This window comes from Mchenga conophoros, linkage group LG1, assembly GCF_057382185.1.
Source record: "Mchenga conophoros isolate Kocher_MC1m ecotype Shallow Benthic linkage group LG1, M_conophoros_male_GT1.1, whole genome shotgun sequence".
In the NCBI taxonomy this organism is placed as follows: Eukaryota; Metazoa; Chordata; class Actinopteri; order Cichliformes; family Cichlidae; genus Mchenga; species Mchenga conophoros.
This window is the reverse complement of record NC_140526.1, coordinates 35,219,328-35,243,240: the sequence shown is the minus strand read 5'-3', so window position 1 is coordinate 35,243,240 and position 23,913 is coordinate 35,219,328. Positions and strand designations below refer to the sequence as shown.

Below are 23,913 nucleotides of genomic sequence, written 5' to 3'. Positions count from 1 at the left end.
TGGCCAGATGTGAAGAATTTACTGGACTCAGACTTATTACTTACGAACCATTTAAATATCTGCACCACCAAACTCAACAATGCATTTTTTTTTGTTAACTTGACTGTTAATTAAATCCCTAAACGTGATGCTACATTGTCTTTGACCAAATATTATTCTATGAATCACTTTTAAATGATTATGTTGCAAGGTTTAAAACATTTGTTCCTCCACTTGCTTCATTTCACGTGAATGTTAAACCTTGCTCCACTCTCCCTCCCTTCTGTGCAGCCCTTAATCTGCTGCGTTTAGTTATTAGCTGGACTGGAATGTGTTGGGGTTCTTGGGCCAAGCTGTCCTGACACGTTGCAGCAGCACCAACAGACTGCTGACTGGAGCTGGACCAGGAGGAGTCCTCTGGATCCTTATTTGTCCTGCTTCACCTGTATGACTTGATTAAACAGCTGCAATGAATCAGAGCAAAGAGGGAGTTGAGCCTTTTCAATATTCCTATTATGACTATTCAGACTGGTACTCAAACAACGCAGAGCCTACAAAACCACCCAAAGAGTGAGTATAAAAAAGTTGAGTCAAAGGTGTCAAATGGGGCCATAAGCATTGATTATTTTCACAGGTTGGGTCCTGGTACATCAACAAGGTCAGAAAAGTGCTGAGATGTGGTGGTTTGATTTGTTTTAGGCTTACTTTGCACATTTTTTAATGATGGTTTTATTCCTTATTTTCTTTTTGTCGCAGAGTCATTTTACCATGTGACCCGACAGCAGATGACAAGCTCTTCCATATATGCATATTATCGATATCAGTAAGTATACTTGGACCTGACTACTCTCTTAAGGGCTGGGGGTTGTTTTGTTGGGTTACTGCAGATAAATTGGGGTCACTTAAAATACAGCATAATATCAAACTTGTTGAACACATTAGCACTCTCCATCACCATATTCCAAACACCAAAAGAGGGAATAATTTAGAAGAATGATGTTCTTCTTAATCCAGTACAGATCCACAGACGTGGAGAATCAATATTACAGTGCACTGACGTTGTTCTGGTTGTACATGGTGACACAACACCTTACTCAAGTCACTGAGTGTTGCTTTTTTTTCTTTAACTTATCACCATCTAAGTTATGATCATATGGGAAATAATGCTAATAATGCATTAATTTATCGGACCTATAGGCTACTGTAGTAGCACAATGAAATGTAGTATTTATAGCTTTGCTTCATTAATGTATAACTGCAAATTGTTGTTGTGTTAGGCTAAAATAAGTCCCTTTATAATTTAAAAGGTGTCTAAGGAGATGCAGCTTTAAAAAGTAAAGTATTATATATTACTCTTTACTTTTCTTATAAGTAATGCAATGCAATTAATTACTTTCTTTGTGATTCATTACTTAGTAATTCATTAGTAATTCATTACACTACTCATTAAAATGCAATAAAAAATAAGAGGATGCATATCCACTCCTCAAAGGCTGTATCACCCCACAAGCTTTTTTCCTCCTGCACAAGAACTGAAATTGGCTGATTGTGGCACGAATCAGAATCAGAATCAGAATCAGAATCTGAATACTTTAATAAGTGCACAGAAAAAAAACATTTGTTAGATGTTTTTTTTTTAATCCACCTGTGTGCAGATGACTGAAGAACGCAGTTTATAACACAAGCAGTGGCAAAATTTAAACTGTAATGAAATGACTGAATTTAGTTCAGTAACATGCTACATTACTGTGTTGCTGAAAATGTAGTGTGACTACAGTAATGTGTTACTTTTTAATCTGTTACACCCAACACTGCTTGTTTCTACAGTAAGGCAGAATGAACAAGAGAAACACTGATAACTTTGTAGTTTCTTGGGAATGCATGGCTTAAGCAGTTTATAGCAATTATAGACTGTATAAAAGAGTGGACATTGTCACCAATGTAATCCGCTAGTCATCTTAGTCTTAAGATAGCTTTTTGCAAACAAACATAACAAGCAGGGGTCAGCTCTGACTCACAAGCCAAGAAATTTTTATGTAGTATCAGATAAAATTATAGATTTGAATGTCTGCTGCCAACACAGCTTGAACATTTAAACTATTCTCCTTTTAAGTGGAACATAAGAGGATGAGAGAGGTTCATTTCCCAGTACATCCTTTGGTGCATTTTCCAGGAATCCGTCAGTTGTCTTTGCTCCCAAAGGATATGCCATTTAGGGACTTTTACTGTCATTTAGCCTTCAACCAATTACGAATGAACACAACTGACTCAGTCATAAAAATCCTTCTACTGTGTATAGAATGGACACGACCCAATTTCATTGTACGGTAAACAATCTGAAAAACTATTAGAGGTGGGTCATGAAATATGTTTTCTACCAAACAAGGTTATTTATTTGAGGTTCTTCTGACTTATAGGTCAGTTCCTGACATATCTACAGTGCTGTGTTATTTTGGAAAGTTGAAGTTTTAATGAGCTCCTGGAGCTGGCAAAGGCTCTGATAAACACAATCAAATACAACTTAGCCCTGAAAGATAGGGGGCACAGTAAAGCCTTATCATTTAGTGACACGACAGCATATTAAGAATAACGTTTGCAGTTCACCATTTGTACCTGAAACGAATGTCATAATCCTGTCTTAATCAGATTGTCCTATCATTTCAAGGAAGCATTCGATTACACTTGTTTACAAGTGTGTTACAAACAGTCTTTTTTTATGAATCTGCCAACATTTTGGGGCAGCTTTTGACAAAAGGAAACTTTTTAGAACAAGCTAGCCTAAAATTACGTTTCCAGCATGTAATGTAAAAAAACTATACTACTTTACTATATTAGTATATAATGACAATCACTGATGTGGCATTAACTGTATGACGCGTAACGGAAGATCTAAAATTTTGTCCTTCCATCTAGCTGGTGATCATGTTAATCCTGGCAGGTCTCACCAGGAAAAATAAATTCTGCCAGGGTTTCGCAAGAGGATCCTCAAGCATCTTCAGGTAAATTTGGTAAATACAAATTTAACTGCACATTTGTCTCATGTTATCTGAGCCTCCCTGTGTGATCTCACAGTCCAGCCAACTTCCTGGATCAGACTCAGAAAAAAGGAGTGGTTATGGCTGTTTTTGGACTGGTGTTCAGCAAGCTGGCAATGCTGGTGATCACCCCAGACCCTCTGCCTTTCTCCAAAGATACTCCAGCAGATAATAAAGGTAGACATCTGAATGCTTGTTTGTTCTTTAGTTGCAATGAAGATTGTAATTGCTTCAGTTATATGGTGGTTTGATTATCATGCCAGTCAGTGGTTTTTGAACATACACTGCCTTTATTATTATCCCTTTATTATTAAAAATCAGATTATTCACGTGGAGGATTCTAGAGAGTCCTTGTTTTTCCATTTTGTCTATACTGATTAGATTAGAGGTTTCATTTTAGGAACTGATATGCCCTGTCTTTTTTTGGGTCCTTTTTTTCCAGAGTACATGAAGATAATCGCCATATTTTATTACCCAATCCTGTATTATCCTCTGTTGGTATGTGGAACTCTGCAGCGCAAAGCAGGTTATGTGTTTGGGACACTGCTCTCCTTCACTCACTTTGGAGTCCTGGTGTGGCAGAAATTTGACTGTCCAAAGACTCCAGAGGTAAAATACCAACAAAAAAATACTGATGAATAATGTTTAAGGGAAACAAATGAATTTCATATCTGAGAAGAATACTTTCTTTAAAAGTTTATGTTGCCCTTCTGTTTTCAACGTCAGACTTGGTATAAAAAAATCCTACACAGATTTCAAATATCTGCTGAATTTAAAGACATTTGTTGCTATGCAACCTCATGGTAGATTTTGAGGTGCATGAACAAGCTACTGTGGCAACAACTCAACCAATCCCAAAGATTTTCCTTTCCATGTTTCACTTTCATGACATGCTTGTACAGTGTTGATCTTGCTTCTAGTTGTAGCAGACATAAGCTAGTCTAGTTAAAAAGTTTGAAAACAGTGCAAAAGCTGGAAGAAATAAAACCCAAACAAGATGGGAACAGCCAAGTCTGGTTATAGTTGTTTAACTTTTGTGATTTGTCATTAAGTAAAGTCCTTTAGTAACTGATAATTTTATATAATTTTGGGTTTGTATAAAATACATCACGTTACAATTGAAGGAACTGATACTTTAAAGGACAGCATATTTTATTTGTTTACAGATCTATAAATACTATGCTCTACTCGCAAGTCTGCCTCAGCTGGCCTGCCTTGCATATCTCTGCATTCAGTTCCCTTTGCTGTTTGTGAAAGGACCAAAGACGGACGAGGTGAGAAAAGTCAGAATACACAAACATTCTAAATTTCAACATTCTAAAAATGTATGATATTTATCTCTGGCTGTGGCTGGTGCACACGAATAAGTACGTAACATAGTTCAATTATGTAAAACAGAACTGTGATTACAATGAGCAGCTTGTGCAGAAAAAGAACAGGTTTAACCCTGTGTCCTTCAGCAGATTATGACGGGAGAGGTAACATTTTCCCACCTTCAAATATATTAATCCAAGATTTATACTTCAAAAGCAGATTAAATCCCCAACAAACACTAATTGGTAACATTGAAATTACAGAGTTATGAAGGAAATTAAACTTGTAGTTATGTTCTGAAATACTGACACCTTAAAATGTTTTTGCTCACAGGACCTTGACAGTAGCTACTACACCAACTATGTGAAGTTACTTCTCAAGAAAAAGTCCTCAACTGCCAGGTGAGCAGAGATTAAAGAGTGATTTATTTTATTAGACTCAGAGTGGTGACACAAAAAAAAACATGATAGAGGTCGGGATCATATTTCAATGAAGACGACAAAATTTATAATGAAAGCTTGCTCATTGGCAGTTTTGCTGCTGACTTTAATGTGTTCAGTTCCAGTTCCATTAACTGTGCCATTACAGTGAGCTAGCAGCTTACTTTGTTGCAGTGTGATCATTTTCTGATTTCTCAGTTTCAGAATGTAATATGTGACAGAGGCCTGATAATGTTTGTAGGTTTATTTTTAATCGATATTTATAGAGTAGTATTTGCTAAAGATTTTCCTTTCAGAATATTCTTTTCTTTCTACATTGTATTAGCTGACTGTCACTGGTTCAGAGCCCAGGCTCCACAAGTTATAAGCTAAAATAATCGCTCTTTTGGAGTAACTTCAAAAATGAGATTAGTGGAGTCTAGCATTTGATATTAAATCAACTGATCATTTGCTTCTCTGGCTTCATGCAAATCAAATTAATTGCACTTTCAAGCCACATGCCAAAATTATTATTTTTTGTCTGTTTTTTAAAAGTGAGATTCCTACTGGCTTCAACTGTGTAATGGTGTATAATCCTTTAAACCCACAAATATGTTGAAATTTACCACATTTCTCACCACATGTATGCATGATTTTCATTCAAAGTAAAAGCATTTTAAAACTGTGGATTACCTATATTTGCTTGCACCTTCAAAGGTGATAAAATTAGGATAGTTAAAACAACCAAATTCACCTTAAAAATCCAGGTTACTGTTAAGACTGATAGGAAGAAGAGGAAGAACAAAGTTATTTTCAAAACAAGGTACAGAGAGTTTACGTGCAATTAAAGAAGTATGAGTGAAGTTTATTATATAAAGACAGGCCAAAAGCAAGTGACAGTTTTTAAAAAATAAAGAAAATGCTGAATTAAAAAAGATGAAGTGTTATCTTTGTTTATCTTCAACAGGCCATTGAACAATTAAGGTGCTTACAGAAGGTTTACTGTATATTTCGGGGGATAAACCTCTATAACCGAAATGATCATTGCAAAATGGGATTTGGATATTTATTCAGCTTTACCTGACGATCAGTCTGTGAATAATTTAGACATTCTGAATCAGCTCAAGTTTGTTTTCTTTGTCTTTGTTGTGTGAGCAAAAAAAATGAGAACAGTGGATTAATCTAATCAAAATCAAAGGTAGTATTTTCTAAATTATTTTATAGACAAGGTTTTTTAATTTTGAGAACTGTAATATGCATAAATAAACAATTACGTTAATATCCTTGTTGAAATTTTAATTATTTAAAGATATTTTTTAAGCATTTATTAAATAAATACTTACTGGAAGAGTGAGATGTGAACCAAAATAGGAGGAAATATAGTACTACAGTGTTGCAATGGAGCTTGTGGCCTTGAATTGTTACTGTAGAAAATGTTTGGTTACTAGCGTAACCCAGATTCTCTGAAAACCAAGGGGGATATGAGAGATTATTCTGATTCTGATTATCTGATGGATCATACCGGAGGGCTCTTCCCATAGTGAGGTACTGGGGGAGGCTTGAAAAGGAACTTGCAATTCAGTTGCAGATATCAGCAATACATAAGTAAATAAGTTAAATAAATTAAATATAAATCGCATTCATGTAGTTTGCAGCTCTCACGACTTGTTCTCTTGTAGTTTGTCAGCATCTGACAAACCAGCGCTTGCAGAGAGAATTCTGGAGGTGATTAAGGGTTACATTTATATTCCTGAAAAAGGTGAGTGTTCTCATACAGATATATTTTTTATGTAACGCTGACTTAACTTCTTCTGCATATCTGACATATTGGAAATGCTGCAGTAACCTACTTGATCATTTTTCCTTTCAGTGTTTCGTTTTCCACTGAAGCTGGCGGTATCATCTTTTGTTACCTGTGTGGCTATACACCATGTGAGCTTAAATAAGCCAATAATACCTTTACCTATTTTAAAATGTCATACCATCTTGGTTCATTTGTTTTACATTCACCATTGCCTGTTTCACCCTACAGACCGCACTCTTGATAGTTGTCCTGGTGGTGCCTACTCTCCACATTGTTCGTGCTGGTATTGATGAAAATATCGCCTTCTTGTTACTGGGTTTTGGGATTGTGTTATCAGATGACAGGATGGAGGTTGTTAGAATTGTAACTTTTTACACATGGCTGCTGGAAGGTATGTGGGTCTGTTTGCTGTCCCTGTAACAAAATACCAAAGTATTTTTGTTTTAAAGTAAGACTAATTTGTTTTTTCTTTTGCATCATTTGCTTGTTAGTATGCTACCTCTGTGCGATGACCCTGTCTTGCTTGGTCAGCCTTATTATGCTCATGAGGTCCATGGTTCTCCACAGGTATGTGCAGTAAATCCTCAGAGACTGGAGGCATTGGTTAAAGGAAACTCTATTTTCTCCATGAAAAGTTTACTTATTCTGAATACTGATTATAGTCTAACCCCAATATTGCCAGACTTCTCATTGTTGCCTGATGATAAGTATTTCAACTTTGTTACTTATTTTTCTCTAGATTTTTCTCAGACAGGCCTTCCTGTCTGAACCTGATGTGTCACTGGCTTAATGTGTTTCAGATCAAACCTAAGAGGACTGTATAAGGGAGACATTTACAAGCTTTGCAACAACCAGAAAACCATGCATCCATCTAGAACAGGTGTTGTCTGTTGGATGGGCTTGACGGGATACCAGGCTGCAATCGTCAGCCTTGGTAAAGCTTGAATAAACTGCATCACTGACTTTAGTTTTAAGAATAATGCTGGAAAATACCACATCATGAAAAGAAAAAAAACAAAACCCTTTTGACTTGTCCTTTTAATAGGGATTGTCTCTCAAAAAGTTTTTTGTCCGAAGAAAAGAACTACAACTAAAAAAGACAGGCTGTTGATCTGGATGGCATGTTCCCTTATTACCATGAATGCACTCATTGTAGTTTACTAAAGTACTAACTATGTAGTAATCCAGCTTTGCAAATGCTTGTGAGTGATGCTTAATAAAACCTGTAGTGCTGGCCATTTAAAAAAGGCTTAAGGGGTTAAGGAAAAAAAATACTTTTAGAAATGATTTTAATATTCAAAGTGGCCTGTTTCTGTGTTAACTCTGCAGGAATGGCTATCCAGACCATTGTGTTTTTCATCTGCTTCTTGTTCCTGGTGTTTTTGATCATTATCCCAGTGTTTTACGGCCGTAACATCATTGTCTTTGAAATTGCAGGAAAGGCATGGTGAGTCAGCAACAATTCATATAGCTCTTTCCTTTTTTCTCTTTTCATGAATCAATGATTCAAAACACTTTCATTTTCCACCTTTGTGATGTCTCAGGCCGGCCTGGGTCACACTGATACTGGTGACAGGGCTTCAGCATGTGACTGCTAAGTTTGCTTTCATCAAACAAAAAGCCGGCACAAGAGACCTGAACAACAGGTGTGTTTGTTTAGTCCTACTCATTTGTTGGAATGCAGTTTAATTGGGTGTTGTTTATTACTTAGACATTTCAATTACTAGTTGTAATTTTATTTTTGTTCGATACTAATAAAAATGCAATGCAATTCTGAGGATGAAACTGTTTAATTATTAGTAACACGTGTCAGTTATTTAGTTTAGCTCTTTTACAGCATAAATGATGTTTTTAAATTACAAAGAACTGAATAAATAAATAAATGGTTTTCCAACTATTAGTACTGAAGACTTTGTATCTGTATCGTCAAAAAATACTAAAGAAGTAGATTAAGTAGATTACAACATGAATACTTTCTCACTGGGATTCAACTTGTTAATTAGAGACATGCAACTACTTCTGAGGACACTGGGGTCTTTGTTTTGTGGGAGAGGGGGCCTCAGAGAGTTTCTGTTGAGTAGTTTTAGCTTTAGGCTGAAAACTGATTCAAAAACATCCATTTAATACAAAGACATTATTTAATTTATATAGATTGTTAAAGAATAATGAGTGGTTTTATTTAATTTTGTACTGAGGCATAAAGTTGGAGAACAAAGAACAAATCTAGCTGAAAGGGTTGAGATTTCTTGAGTTTTAAGACCTATTATGGTCCAATCTCAAATACCATTTCCCACAATGCAACTCAGAATCCTTTATTTGTTGTTGTTGTTTATTTGTTATTACTTCATTTAAAAATGTGAAGCCTCCACTCATCAGAGGTCAGCACTTTCAGGGTCACAAGCTCTGTCACAGGCTTTGTATTGCTAATGTAATTAACTTCATGTTTACACTCAGTTTTTTCTCACAGTCTCCTCCATGATGCTTTTCAGAGAGAGTCTGTTCCTCCTGACGTACCTGCTGTTCCTAATCAACACCGTGGTGGGGCTGGTTGTTGCCATATGGAGAATAGTAATAACAGCTTTGTACAACATCATCCATCTTGGTCGTATTGATGTCAGTCTGCTGCATCGCACAGCAGAGTCCTATGACCCAGGTACGATTCATTCAATTTGTCTAGAACAATGGAATCCTGGAGTATTGAGGAATAGGCTATATAGACCTTTGTGAACACATCCTTTATGTACAGTAACACTGTTACTAATTTTAATCATCTTGAATGACTTGATGATAATAACAAAAGTATGCAATTGCATTTTTCAGACAGTCTGATTTAAATTCTACTCTGTGACCTTTAACTCTATTTAGCCTACTGCTACTACACACACTTCCTGAAGGTGGAGGTCAGTCAGTCGCACCCGGTGATGAAGGCTTTCTGTGGGCTGCTGCTGGACATGATGGTTGGGGGTGGGAGAGCTGGACAGAAAATACAAGATGCAGAGGAAGGTAGAAATCCTAAACTGGAAACACATAAAGACAAACATCCTCTCTCTCTCACACACACACACACACACACACGCAAACACAGTCCAGCTTTTGTGCCACTACATTTAAAACATATTGAACATTAAGTATTTAATAAGAATGTAATAATAGTGCTTTATGAAAAAAAATGCGTTGTGGGCAGGAGAGGGAGTTGTTGTAATACCTAGAATGATCACAATTGGAAAAAATTAAGCAGTGCTGACTTATTCTTTTAATACAGCCGTGGTTTAACTTCTGAAGGCCACAATGTGTTACTCTCAACATGTCAAGCTCAGCTCTACACTGTCCAGCTTAATTATCCTCACTGTCAGGAAGAGCTTTTACCGTAGACTCAGCTAATTGCTACTGCTAATGCTGTGGTCCAATCATAATATGTTTATTATTTAGCATTTCTGCTTATTATGCTGCCATGCTGAAATCTGCATCCTGGCAATCCTCACTTTATGATTATTACTACTGCATGTTGCAATTGTGTAACATTGTTAGTATAAATGATAAAAAATTTAGCTTACAGGAAAGAGCAACATTTATCACTTTAGAATGGCATGCCAAAATTAGCGCAGGACCATTGTGTTTTCATTAAATCCACTTTTCTCTATATTATATTATAAGTTGCTGACTCTCAGATGAATATGCTTGTAATGACAAATATCAAAATGGATATTTAGTTGTGTAGCTTTTACTGACTACAATTTCTAAACCCACAGAGCTGCCAAATACAGAAGGCTTTGAGTGTTTCTCCACAATGTGTTCTTTTCAGTGACACACACATGAAGCATGCTTATGCTGTTATATGGGGTTGTAACAATTTCTTAGCCACTGTTTTCAAAATACGTCATGCATACATTGATACATGACACTAAGCATATTCAGCCCCTTGGTTTGCTGTCTCGTTCTGCCCTCAGCCTGCTCCTCCTTCATGCTTTCAGGAATTCAGGAGAATAAGCCAAGCAAGGCGAACAGCAGTCAAAGGATTCGCTCTCGCTGGCAGCTGATGTACACATTGGTTAACAACCCCTCCCTGCTGGGCTCCAGGAAGCATTTTCAGACTCTGCAGAACTCGGAGAACGTCCTGAATGGCACCCCCAACCGAACCTCCAAAAAGGGCAGCAAGATGGAGGCCAGCAAGCTGGGCACAGAGCCAGCAGAGCCCACTGAGACCCCTGAAAGTCAAGAAAAAACTGAATGAGTTTGAGTTGGCAATATATTTCAAAATTGTACTGGGTGTAATCTGCATTAAACAAACCTGCAAGTGCTAAATATAACTACTGCAATCAACCGCTTTGCTTCAGAGATCTTTTAGCATTTAACTTATGTAAATAGTTGTCTAAATTATTCTGTTTATTTCTCTTAGGTTAGCTTTAGGCAACAAAAACATTACATTAAGATCGCATCCAGAAAGCACAAAAGTACAGAATATGTACTTAAACAGAAGTACAGATACTAGTGTTAAAAAATACTCCAGTGAAAGCTGAAGTATGGATTCAACTTCTATACTAAAGTAAAAAAGTACCGGCTCTGAAATGAACTCAAAGTAATAAAAGTAGCTCTTTGGAGAGTGTTTCTACTACCTATTTTTGTGCAAAGTTAACTGAACTCTGTGCTGTATTAATGTAATGATAAAATAATATCAGTAGAGGGAACAAAAAACATGTTTCAGTCTCATTTTTAATTCTAATAAATGTATTCAGCTTGAATCGATTATGAGAAGAGAAAAAGAAGGAAATAAAATAAAATAGCTCTTTTTTTTGTTGCTTACATTGCCGAGGCTGATTTTGCCTCTAAAAATGAGTACAGTCAGGGGTTAAAGTGAGATTCAGCAGGTGCAGGAAACCTAAAATCAGTTCTAATGGCTCAGAGTGGGGAAAAGAAAAGCATCACACATGAAATTAAATAACACAGTTAGGGTTAGTCTACCTCAGTTTTTGTTGCAGCTTGTTTCACAATATGAAAAAAACGTGTAACATGTACAGACCCAATATCTGATTTAGAATAAAATAGACCTTTATTGTCATGTACAATAAAAGTATAGAAATTATAATTTAAAAACATGAAGACATCATGTAAGCTTTAAACTTCTGGTTTATCAAATCCTAATGAGGAAATAGCTGTAGTCCTTATTTCTCTTCTTCCTCTCCTGTCCTGTCTTTCTTATCTCCATCTCTGAATGAATTTAGCTCTCTGACTTTTCTCTCCCTGTGAAATAAGCAGTAGCAGCAGACAAACTGCGCACAAACAGTGTTTTTGATGATGCTTGCTGTGCTGATAAAAATGTTGTATGTGAAATTACCTGCCACTAAAACTATGTCACTCCATTTTTGTTTTGTCCTCTTCTGTTAGGCTAGCTAGATGCTGAAGTACTTGTGTTGTGTCGGTGTTGTGCCAGAAAAAAAGAAAGCACAAACCACTTTAACCCCTGACTTTGGCACACAGGTTTGCCTCTTTCATCTCTTTTCCCCTGGTGAACAGGACTGCCTGTCTTGAGTTACTGTTCAGGCTTAAATCGGTTTGATGTATGAAGGCCCGCAGTGACGTAAAATAATAACTCCCTGTCAAATGTTTTAAAACAAAAGTAACAAGTCTGTTAAGAAGTAGAACGTACAGATATTTATTTTAAAATGTAGGGTGCAAAAGTAAAATGTTGTCAGAAAAAAAACTACTCAAGTAAAGTACAAATACCTGAAAATTCTACTCAAGTTCAGTAAGTTTTTGTAATTCGTTACTGTATGTGTAACAAAGTAAATCATAGGCATTGTATGTGAAGTTTGTGTTTACTGAGATAGCTCACAGAACTCCCTCACACAACAGTTAGAGTGACAGAGTTCTCTTTGCCACAAATTGACTCCACCAGTTAAAACTACTGAAAGTGCTGCAGGGACACACTGAAGCCTGACCCAAAGGAACCACTGTGCATTTCTCAGTGCCAGAGAATAAAGGATGTGCTGAGAAGTTCCCAGTCGGTGACCCAAAGGGTCAGAGACCCTAGGTAGTCTACAACTTAATATGTGGTTATAATCTTGAGGTTGATTGGAGTGTCTATCACTAAAGTATCCCTGCAGAGTGTACATCACATTTCAACCAACCAAAAGGAACTCTGAAGAAATGTGGCTGCGAAAAGAAGATCCAATGGGATTCCAAAAGAAATATTAATAACAATGCAGGTCTCAGCTCATGTATGAAAAATATAATTTAATTTTGTTAAGCTTTACTTTACAGTATTGTTCAATTAGTCTGGAAGCCTTTTTAATTAGTTAATACTGACTTGCATGACGCACAGACTGATGGCAGTGATCAATGTCAGCATCAGACATGCAGCACGGAGTCAATAAGCAGTCCTAGTTTATTTTTGTCTGGGTAATGTAGCTATGCCAGCCCATACTGATTGGATATTTGTGTTCTCAGTGGTGTAGGAGGATTTTTAAGACCATGGACGGGCAAATTTATATATAAACCAACTTCACAGCAAAATCTCACAAGCTGAAGATACAAATATTTTATATTTACTCTAGTATAAACATTGTTTTCTGCTGCAGAATACAGTGTACGATCTTAATATGCTGTTAGAAGACTGTATGTGTGTTTGTTTTTATTTACATTTCAGCTTTGTCATAATATCTTATCTTATCTCATATTTAGATACCTAATTACAGTTTCCTATTAGTTTCCTATTATGTTTGCTGTTTTACATACAAGTCCTGAAGATAAATAAAAAAGCAAAAAGATAATGTGCTAGTAAATCTGCATATTTCTTTTTTTAGTCATTCCTTTAAAACTATGTCAATATTTTTTTAAAGAAAATTCACAGTTTTTATATGAATTTATTTTGTTGATGACTGTAAATTACTATCCAATAATGCATGCATCTTCTGGGCTCAGCCAATCAGAGCCAGCAGATTTCGTTACACAGGCATTTTGCCGTTACAGGGGCAGAAATATTGCTGTTAAGTGCCTTCATAACTTGAATTTTTCGTTAAATGGGGTATTCGTAAGTCGGGGTTCCACTGTACTAAGAATATTAAGCAAATATATTAAATATTATATGTTTTCATGGTTTAATACAGTTCTTGCTTGGTGAGTGAAAATATCCTGAAATGTAAATGTTTCAGACTGGGCTGACATCTTATTACTGTTAAAGAAAGACAATAAACTAAAAGGGTAAATAATGGAGGACATGCTGACCAGGGTAAGGATATACTACTTTACTGTAATTTAACAGTAAAAATTTCCTCCTGTGTACTCTTCCAAATACCAGAATTTATCATATGTTTAGTGTTTATTGATCTTATTATCTTAATCATTAAGCAGCTTTCTTGTTTGATCTAGTCATTAGTAAGTTTTTACTAAGAAGTCTTTTACTTCCTGTTTTTCTTTTTTTTAATGTTTAACTTACATTTTTAAGGAATCACATGATCATTTTTACAAGAACTTGTGCATCATCTTCCATGCATGTACATTTCACCTATTGCATTATTGTTTTCTGATTAACAAAACAATGTTAGTGCTTCAAGATGTGCACTGTGAGATAAAATTTGAATGAATAAGAAATTACTTTTTAAAAGTAAACAGGACTGACAGTTGAGGTGCATTACATTAGAGTGATAGAGAGACGTTCCAATGAGTCACAGTGCACGGACAAGTGGACAAGTTACACGAGAAGTACAGGCCAGAATGCTTGAACTGTATGGGTACTTCTTTGCTGCGGGCGTTCTCTTAGGTCCACTCTCAATTGCTCCATTTCATCACTAAGCATCAATTAAAAGTTGTTCTGAGTGATCATCTTTATCCTGTCATGAAACATTTATGTTCTGAAAGGAATGACTCTAGCCACATCCCAAGACTGGTTACTGAATAATCTGATGAATATAAATATGACACAAATTATATGCTATGGCCTTCACAGGGTTAGACACGTTAGCGTGCTGTCCACCATGGCATCAAAAGCATGACATTTGTTTGAAGAATGGCGCTTTGCCCCTGCTATGTGGATTAGAAGGACTTGGAGAATATACTGTAGGTATGCCAAGGTACACTGACAGCTGTGCTGGCAGCATGTCGTAGCCCACTTTGAATTTTGAGAGAGAGGAAAACAATGTGGGGTTTTTTCAAACTTTATTGAGGCACATAGGGCAGTTACAATATTTAAACACTTTGGTAAAAACATACTGTTCCCTTTATCACAGGGATAAAAAAAACAGAAAATAGACAACAAGAAATACTGATCTAAAGTTATTATTTGGGCCATTTATAAGACACAACATACTGTGACTCCACAACAGGCAGCATGCAGGTCCTCTAACACTGTGCCCTGGGAAAAACAGCAGGACGGACACATGACCCAGATACAACAGAGCAATAACAGAGCACACACACACACTCATAGGTGCTTCTACATTTGGAGTAGGGTGTCTACATTTTATCACGATGGAGTCTGTTTAAAGCAGCCTTATATTTGGAGTCAACACACTTCTCCTTATTGGACATGTTTACCGTATAGCTGAACAAAATGCTCACAGCTGCAGTACACAAAGATTTGATGTTTTTTTTATGAAACAACACAGTTTTCATTAACATTTAAACTCCATTAAGTGATTTTTTATTAAATTTCTATTTTAAGCCACTACACTCCTAATAGAAGCACACACATTTACTTTAAAGCAGAACATAGGCATATTTGTTAGTATTGATTTCACTACGCACATTGCTTTGCGCTGCAATTCATATGTGACACAAGTCATTTTTTTTCCCTTAATCAAACCTTGATTGTGACTGTTGTACTCATCCTGACAGGCAGAAACGTGTGCTCTCATCCATGACCCGCCTACTGTTATCTAGAAACAGGTTTAGCAACAGTGCTTAAAAATGAATGAGATATCAACGTTTCTGAGGTTACATAGGCTTCCATTTCTTGTCATACCTGCACTCATGTAAACGTGGATATAACCGTTGAATAACTGGTCTGAAAAAAACATTTACATGCAGGACTTAGTGTTGGTTAGTCATAGTGTGCACTTTGAAATTATTAATAGATATTCAGTCCCTACTGTGAAAATTTTACCTTCACACCACAGAAGATTTTATTCTTGCTGTTTTGGTCATACTGTGAATTTTTAACTCGTAACTTTCTGATTTTATGTAAACAGCATTTACTGGGATAGAGTTACTAAAATTTGGTCAAGTCCGTGCATGTTTTGTGGGGCTTTTTTTTCTTTCTCAAGATCACCAGTACTGAAATAAATTTTTAAAAAGACGTTTGAATAGTATACTTGCTATTGTGTGCATGTGTGTATATGTGTATTTTCGTGTAGATCTGTATCTAGTAGGGGTGCAACAATACACAAAATTCACGGTTCGGTTCGATACTTTGGTGTCACGGTTTGATATTTTTTCGATACAAAAAAAAATGTTCATGCCTTTTTAATTTGTCATTTATTAAAATTATAAATATATATTTTACCCCAAAAGTACAGTTTTTAAATTTAATGTTGCTGAAACAACAAAGTAATAAAAAATATATATATATATATCTGATTGAGGAATCACTCATCTTTGGAAAAGAGAGTTTATTACAGAGAAATGGCTCTTTCCAAAATAAAAGCTATACTATACGCTTCTTCTGGGCTATATTCTCAGCAGCATATTAAACATATCAGGTCCCCATAAGGAGAATCATGTGCTAACGGCTGTCTAAATGACACGGGTAAAGTTTGTAGCATGCGTGCTTGTTGTTTTTGTCTGCTTCCACTTGTCTTTGCACTAGGATGATGTCGGCGTAAATGTGCAGTCATATTCGTTGTGTTCCCACCAGTGCTGTCAGTGTAAATCTCATTGAAATGACGTTAACGCCACAACACGGCAAATCTCCGTTAACGAGCTATCGCGGACCACCCTGTGCATGGGGCTGGACGGCCAACACGTTAACGAGTTAATTGCGCTAACACACTAGTTCCCACCAATGTAATTGAGCATTGCGTGGCACATCCAACATACTGTTTTACTTTAGTCCATGACGCGCTTACCATCAGGGTCATACGTCACATGAAAACCAAAATAGTTCCAAACGCCAGATCTGAATGAGGGTGGGGGAGGTTCAATTTGCCATGTTGCAAGGAGAGCTTAACTTCTGTCTCGCTAGCTCGCCCTGCGCTCAGTGAATCTGCGTTCGACTACTCTGCCTAGGCTGCACTGTCGTGCGCAGATCCACTGAGCGCTCAACACAGACAGCATCGTAAGAAGGAAAGTTGATAAAATAAATTAAAAATTTTGTATTGTTCGATACATATGCATACCGAACCGAAAGCACTGTATCGAACGGTTCAATATCGATACGAGTATCGTTGCACCTCTAGTATCTAGGTGCACATTTAAAAATGTAAAAGATTTTTTTTATTCAAAGAAGAAAACCAGGAATTCTGCAGATGTGGTCACAGTGCATACGTCCTCTATGCTTTTCAGTTTGCTTTCTTTCTTCAACTTTCTCCAACTTTTTATTACAGTTTTCGTAAATTCACTGTAACCTCGAACTTCACCAGGCAGAACAGATCTCTGCATTAAATACACTTCACCCTACAAGCGTGATATTAGAAAGTCTACACACTGCGTGGTTTGCCCACGTGTGAACAGAGCAGGCGATAGTGTGCCCGGTGATGAACATCACATCCTGCCTCCTGCACGCTCCTCACAATGTGCAGGAGGAGTGTTTTCAGTAGTAAATACACATCTGTACAGACAATCCCCTATTTTCTCTTACATGTGTGAAAATGACCAAATGAACTCTTTTTACCTTTAGTTGTTTAGTGCTAAGATCAATCAATGGTCACCATGGTGATAATCATGTTCTCACCAAGAAGAGAAACTTCTTTCCAAATTTTAAAATAATAATTTTCAAGTCATCTCTTAACAAGGTAGAAGTGTACAGACAATTCCTGCTTTGATGGAGGGGATTTTATCAGCGCGTTGTTGTCCTATTTGCTGCACTGGAGTGTCTGGAAAATTTCCACAAGTGATCAATAGACAGGCAACCAGTTGCCCATCCAATCATTGAATGCTGCAGCATGGATTGTTGTTTCAAGCGAGTATAGTAAAGTCATATTTCTATGAAACTGAATGGCACCAACAAATGAAGCAACATAACAATTAATAAACAAATGATAAACAATCCTGGATCCAAGATAATTAAATTCATAATTTAATTATCTTGGATTAACTGATTAACTGATGTAGTTTATTATTCATAAACTACATCAGTAGTCACATTTTAGGGGAAATATGGTTTCCAAAGTCATCATCTACGATAATTTAAACCAGGACACTGTGTTTCAGCTCCTCCGTGGAACCTTTTGATTTAAATTATCATGGTTTGGGTTAAATTCCATGGAGACTGGTCTTGCGCAGCTAATATTTACATAATTGCTAAAAAATGGAGCATCAGAGAAAGGTGAAAATATAACTGATATGTTAATTACAATCAGTATTAATGAAACAAATACAATCATTCTGGAGGATGTCATTTAGTTGTGTGGGATTGTAATTTTGAGGTGGTGGGGATGTTACGAAAGCAAGTTACATTATATCACAGGTAGTGATATTTACTTTTTAATTATTTTATTTGCATTTTTAATCACTAGGGTTTGAGAGTAACGAAATTTCTATTCTCTGTATGTCCTGTACATGTGGCAGAATTGACAAATAAAGTTGACTTGACTTGACTTGACTTGACAAGTTACTGACTGGGATATTTGTAATTAGTTGTAATATTCACTGCTTCAGCTCCCAGAGGCAGCCTGTCACTGTACTCAGATCCCACCTCACAGTCGTCCAAATTCCCCCTGCACTGAGACAAAGTAAAGGAGTCAGTCACCACACTCTCTTCCGTATCAGCCTCCTTGTCCCCATCTCCGCTCTCCGTCTCGTCTTCCTCTTCATCCAGCTGGCTGCTGTCAATCTTCTTCAGAGACTCGGCGTGAGGTGCGTAGATGTTGAAGTTGGTGGTGAGGTTCCTCTCTATGTGATACTGGTCTTTGGCCTTAAGGATCAGCTTGTAGGTCTTGCTGCGGTACTTGTACACCAGGTGGAAGCACGTAGCCCCGAGCAGAGGCACAGTGGACACGGTCAGGAGGCAGATGCTGACTGAGATGATGATGAAAAGGTTTGGCACCTTCCTTCTTGTGGTGAACAGCACGTGGACCTCACAGTCCTCCCCTCTGTAGGTCAGGCAGAGGGAGTAGTTGGTGCCTGGTCGCAAACCGCTGAACTGATACGAGTTGACGCCATCCCTGATCTTCGACCATTGCACGGCAGAATGTTTTAGGTCCGCGGTGACGCACAGATACAAGCCATTTGAAGGGGCTTTTTCTGAGATGTCTGGAAGGCCGTGGTGCTCTTTGTTGTCAGAGGTGGCATCAGCTGCCTGGTTGCCCTTTTGTCTGGCCATGAGAAGAGGATTGAGTCGCACTGTTGCCTGTGTTTCTGACACTCCTAATGCAATCACACCAAAGTCAAACATGTATTTAATGTCATCTAGGCTCCCGTTTGAGACAGGGCTTGAAATATAGCTCGTATTAGCCGTCAAGCCACATTTGCTAGATAGATATTTTGTTAAATCCTCATTAGGTTCGGAAACACTGTCTGCAGTTGCTCGGTGAGTGGGTATGATGCTCGTAATTTTTTTTCTCTGCGCGGCATTAAAAGCAGATGCTTTGACTGTTTCCTGGCGTGTAGAAGGGTTTGTTTTAGTGTAACTGGGTACTGTGGTCATTTGCTTCGTGGGTGTTGGTGTAGACAGCGCCATCACCTCAACTAAAACTGAATCCTCCGCTCTTCCAAGCTCATTTGTGGCAGAGCAGCTGTAGTTGCCCCCATCTTCCTTCCTGAGGTTTGAAACGAGAAGTGTGCCGTTATTAAAGACTTTGACTGAATCCGACTCGTAGGACGCCGAGGAGTCCTCGCTGGATTCTGCAGAGCCCTCCTCAGCAAACAACAAAGCCAGCTCCTGTTTTTGGCTTTTGCTGTGAATGCTCCACAGGACTAGTGGTTTTGGGTTTCCTTTGAAATCACAAGTCAAGACCAGTTTGCTGCCCTCATAGAATTGTGCATTATCTAGCACAGTCCATACTGTGACATTGGGGCTTGTACATTTTGTCTCAGGCAGTTTCCTGATCTCCATTCCTTTAAATTTCTCTGGTGTTGCACAAGTGATGGGACTGTGCTCAGTGAGTGATATGGTGGTTGTTGAAATCCAAACTCTGAACCATTCCAGGGAGCAGGTGCAAGCGAATGGATTATTATAAATCTGCAAATGTGACAAAGACAGCAAACCTTCAAATGTTCCTTCAGCTATGGTCACAAATCTGTTATTGTTGAGCCGAAGAGACTTCAGATCTTTCAGGTTGGAGAAGGCGTCCATTGGCAGGCTGACCATCTCATTGTGATTCATCTTCAGCATATACAGTCCCGTGAGGTTCTGTAGATCCTCCCAAGGAAAGTCTACTATTTTATTGTGGCTGATGTCTAAGTTTTGCAGATGAACCAAAGGCACAAGCGCCCCCTGTTCAATGGACACAATCTCATTGTGTGACATCCACAAGGAAATCAACCTGGTGACATTGTCAAATGTCCCCAGAAGTAGTACACTGATTTTATTAGCAGAGAGACTAATGGTCGCAACACTGGGAGGAAAACCCTCTGGGACTTTATCTAGCTCCTTGTAGGAGCAATCTGCAAAGAGACGGCTGTATTTAACCGAGCAGGTGCAGAGCTGAGGGCAGATCAGTCCTGTGGTGAAGGCTGTAGAGACCCACAAACTGAAGAGGAGGATGTATGTAGCTGCCATTCTTCTGTTCCTGTAAAATGGAGTCACAGTCCATCTGTTAGTGAGTGCATTAAATCGGATAAAAAGTGCTGCGAAAAAGTATCCGCCCCTTCCTGATTTTTAAAAAAAATAAAACCATCATTTAAAAACTGGATTTTGTATTAACTCTGGTTATCTTTGTTTAACTTGAACATTTGTCTGATGATGTGAAATATGTAAGTGTGACAAATATGCAAAAAACTAAAAAACAGGCAAATACTTTTTCACAGTGCTGTAAAAGACAATATTAAAAAGAAGAAACATTGGCATATAAACAACATGAAAATGGAGCGTGTTTATATAATCCAAGACAGATTTGTAAATCATTCAGAGAGTCTCCAAATGAGTTCAAAAAGCTGGAGAGAGTCCTGACTGCATTAACAAGCGTGCACACTGCTCTCTCTGTCAGTCTGCAGCCCGACAGAAGCTACACAAAAAATCTAATTTTCCCAACATTTACACCATTGATACAATGAGCTTACAGATCACCTTACTTTTAGCCAAACTGTGTATTTGTGCTTGAGACTTTACATGGAAAGGAAATGCACACAAAACATCATTTAAATAATTTGCTTCATAGCTTGAAAGGACTGATAATCTTTAGAATTCATGGAATTAAAATAAAATGAAGCTTTTTCTGTTAAAACAGCACAGAGGTGGTTCCAGCTGGAATACTGCTCTATGACTTCAAATTGTTCTTAATTAAAAGCCAAAAGCAGTGAAGTTTGAATGTTTAAGATCCTGGCCAGCAAACAAAATTAAACCAAAAATATAAAGTCTCAAATATTTACAGAGTGTCTCTGGCTCAGTAAATGTTACTGATGCTCTAACTGAGCCCATCTCTTGCAGATACAAGACTAATTATGGAGAAATTTCACTTAGGCATTGGAATTCCTACAGATACAAAAGCAAAACTGTCACTTTTTTTTCACAGTTTTTATAATTTTAACAGTGACAGACAGATTGACCATACCATCATCTAAAGAAACAACTTAGAAACAAAGCCACTGACATCTATCAGTCTGGAAAGTGTTACAAAGCAATTCCTAGCCCTTTGGGACTCCCGCGAACAACTTTGAGAGCAATTATCCACAAATGGAGAAATTTTTAACAGTGGTAAAGTCCGGTCCAGCAAAATGTTAATTTCTCAGTTATTTCTCTGGCTCAGTAAATGTCACTGTTGAACGCTTAAAGTTGATCCATCTCCTGCAGGCACACGAAAAGCTGTGGAGAAATCTCACTACAGTTCCTGCAGAGACACAGACACTGTTCCATGCAGAGAACATGAAATAATATTTAGCAAGCATGAGTTATTAATCCATTTACAATACAATGCTAACCTGTTTTACACCGTGCCGTCTCACTTTTGTTCTTTCTGCGATTCACATAAAACAAACTGTACTGGAGAAAGAATGCCCCACCGCTGATATTCCTCAAGTTTCTTCTCTATTTCTCTTTAAATATTTTCACGCATTCGTGGCTTTCTCTCATGCCAGCTCTGTACTCTGACTAAACACGTTTCTATCGGAAATGGCAAACAAGGAGGAGCCCTGTAGCGTCTGGAAAATCAGGAAAGAAAAGAAAACAGTGACAACGATGTAATTTTCGAAGCTTCGAAGGTATGCGCTGACAAACTACAGTGAGTCAGTGTATCCTTCAAAGCAGCAGTGGTGGAGCTGAGTGCTGGGCCGCTGGGGAAAGCCTTTGGTTTCAAACTACGCAGCAGCCTCTGTCCTTGGTTCTGAAAGATGAGCAGCGCGTCTGCGTACACGCACCCTGTAATGTCGCTGTGAAAGAAACTGTGAAGCTCGCCACCCGCTGTTGGTCGACCAAAACACCAAAGTTTTCCTGTGCGCAGAGACTTCGACGTTGGGTCAGCATGTAAAAATAATGCGGGAGGAAAGAGCACACCTATTCTCTGCGTTAGCGGCCCTAAACCCGGTGACGTGCTTACCTGCGTGTGATTTGTTTTGCTTGTTTCTGCAGAGAAGCCGCTGTTTGCAGTCACGGCACCGCGAGCTTCAGGCCGGATGGAAGTTTAAAGCTGAATGTGACTTAGCTCGGCTCTCTGGCTGCCTCTACATGATGAAAACACGCGTGTCTCCTGGGATATATGTCAAACTGAGGTATCCCCCCTCCTCACACACACATACACATCTCCCCTACTCATCCTCAGCCCCGGACAGAACTGCACCAGTGTCTCCCCCCCCCCCCCCCCCCCCCCAAAAAAAAAAAAAAAATTTAAAGGGGAATTGACCGGCTTGGTTTGAAAGACATGGCGACTGATGTGAGAGCTCTTTAAATGTGGCAGAGCTGCTTAATCATGACAGCAGCAGCCAGCGATTATCCTGCTGATCAGCCAGATAGTTATTCATCAAGTCTTCATGTGTATTTCAAAGCTTGCTTACTTATCGTACTTAGTTAGTTACAGTTAGTTAGTTGTAGTTAGCATCTGTAAATACGTATTTGTGCTTCTGATGGTTTCCCCAGAAATTGTGTGAAATAGTCGTTAAACCTTAATCTGAAGCAGGAAAGAGGTTTTGAACACACAGCATCACGTTTTCTGATATCAAACAAAACCAAGTTCCTCTCATGCCCACTTAAACCTGGCTCCAAAACAAAACATTTCACTCAGACTTCAATGTTAAAATATCTGAAATATCAAAGGAAAAAGCATTAAAAGATTTTAAACCTTCGAAAATGACCTAGACCTTAAAAACAGAGAACCAGTATATGATCATAGCGAAGAGGTCGGTGCATTTCTACCAAGTTGAAACAGGGCCGGCTTTAATCTTATCTAGTACCACTCTGAAACACAGGATGGGGAGCTGAGTGAGTGTATACAGTTCAGCAAGAGAGGTCTTTCAGCTGCCTTGGGATCTGGAGCTGTGAGGGATATACTCCTGTGTTCAGTCTAGCACAGCAACAAATTCAGAAAAATTTAGATTAGGAAGCACTGCTCAGGCATCACTAACAATGCAGCAAGTAGAACCTAGACCCTTGCTTTTGGCAGGGGTATCAAAATAAGGCACATGGGCCAGAACTGGCCCAGCAAAGACTCCAATCTGGCCCAGCTTCATGGCTTTGGAAAATGTGAAGGAGGACATCAGTTCTGGACATTTGACAAAATTTTCTGTCAAACATTACAGCTTTTGCTATACTCATCCTACATCAGAGTACTTAAGTAAAAGAAAAAGAACTCAGTGACTTTCTGTGTCATAATTACAAGACAGCCTGTGCTATGAGCTACCAGAACTTTTTCCGTAACTGCACATGTTTATTTCTTCCAATTTAAGAAGAAAAAGTCGCACTGACAGATTATTTACTTTTTAAATTTCTTCAGCAGCATTTCTTTATCATGTAGAAAAATTGAGATTAGATTTATTTTTATTGTATTAAGATATCTCAGGTTTTAAATATGTAGTTAAACTCCTTTACGCTGACAGAAAGGGGACTTCGGCTGGTTGTGCCTTG

General features: G+C 38.0%; 1 protein-coding gene and 1 pseudogene across 4 annotated transcripts; one reads left to right on the top strand and one right to left on the bottom strand.

Annotated features, from left to right (window-relative positions):
• Positions 1-309: 309 nt before the first annotated feature.
• LOC146583702 (receptor for retinol uptake stra6-like) lies at positions 310-13,786 on the top strand. 2 transcript variants are annotated; one of them, XM_085276171.1, is made up of 17 exons: positions 310-549; positions 736-802; positions 2,893-2,978; positions 3,052-3,191; positions 3,457-3,623; positions 4,181-4,288; positions 4,662-4,729; positions 6,427-6,506; positions 6,618-6,679; positions 6,780-6,942; positions 7,043-7,118; positions 7,352-7,485; positions 7,881-7,998; positions 8,096-8,197; positions 9,041-9,204; positions 9,417-9,554; positions 10,499-13,786. In XM_085276171.1, exons 1-17 carry the CDS (start codon positions 449-451, stop codon positions 10,780-10,782), a joined length of 2,058 nt encoding a protein of 685 aa, XP_085132297.1. In that variant the 5' UTR covers positions 310-448; the 3' UTR covers positions 10,783-13,786. The 2 variants fall into 2 exon arrangements, with proteins under 2 accessions (XP_085132297.1, XP_085132307.1); XM_085276181.1 differs by having other exon boundaries at positions 10,523-13,785.
• An 899-nt stretch (positions 13,787-14,685) lies between these two features.
• Positions 14,686-22,635, bottom strand: LOC146583701 (immunoglobulin superfamily containing leucine-rich repeat protein 2 pseudogene; annotated as a pseudogene). Of its 2 annotated transcripts, none has more exons than XR_014892660.1 (2): positions 22,394-22,635; positions 14,686-20,431 (listed from the first exon to the last, which is right to left on the bottom strand). The product of XR_014892660.1 is annotated as an immunoglobulin superfamily containing leucine-rich repeat protein 2 pseudogene, transcript variant X1 (transcript). The 2 variants fall into 2 exon arrangements; XR_014892661.1 differs by lacking the exon at positions 22,394-22,635 and adding an exon at positions 21,780-22,260.
• Positions 22,636-23,913: the final 1,278 nt, after the last annotated feature.

Coding starts and splice junctions, on each gene's coding strand:
- LOC146583702 (XM_085276171.1), top strand. CDS start 449: ATGAATCAGAGCAAAGAGGGAGTTGAGCCTTTTCAATATTCCTATTAT. Junction 550..735: donor CCTACAAAACCACCCAAAGA/GTGAGTATAAAA, acceptor TTTTTGTCGCAG/AGTCATTTTACCATGTGACC. Junction 7,119..7,351: donor AGGTCCATGGTTCTCCACAG/GTATGTGCAGTA, acceptor AATGTGTTTCAG/ATCAAACCTAAGAGGACTGT.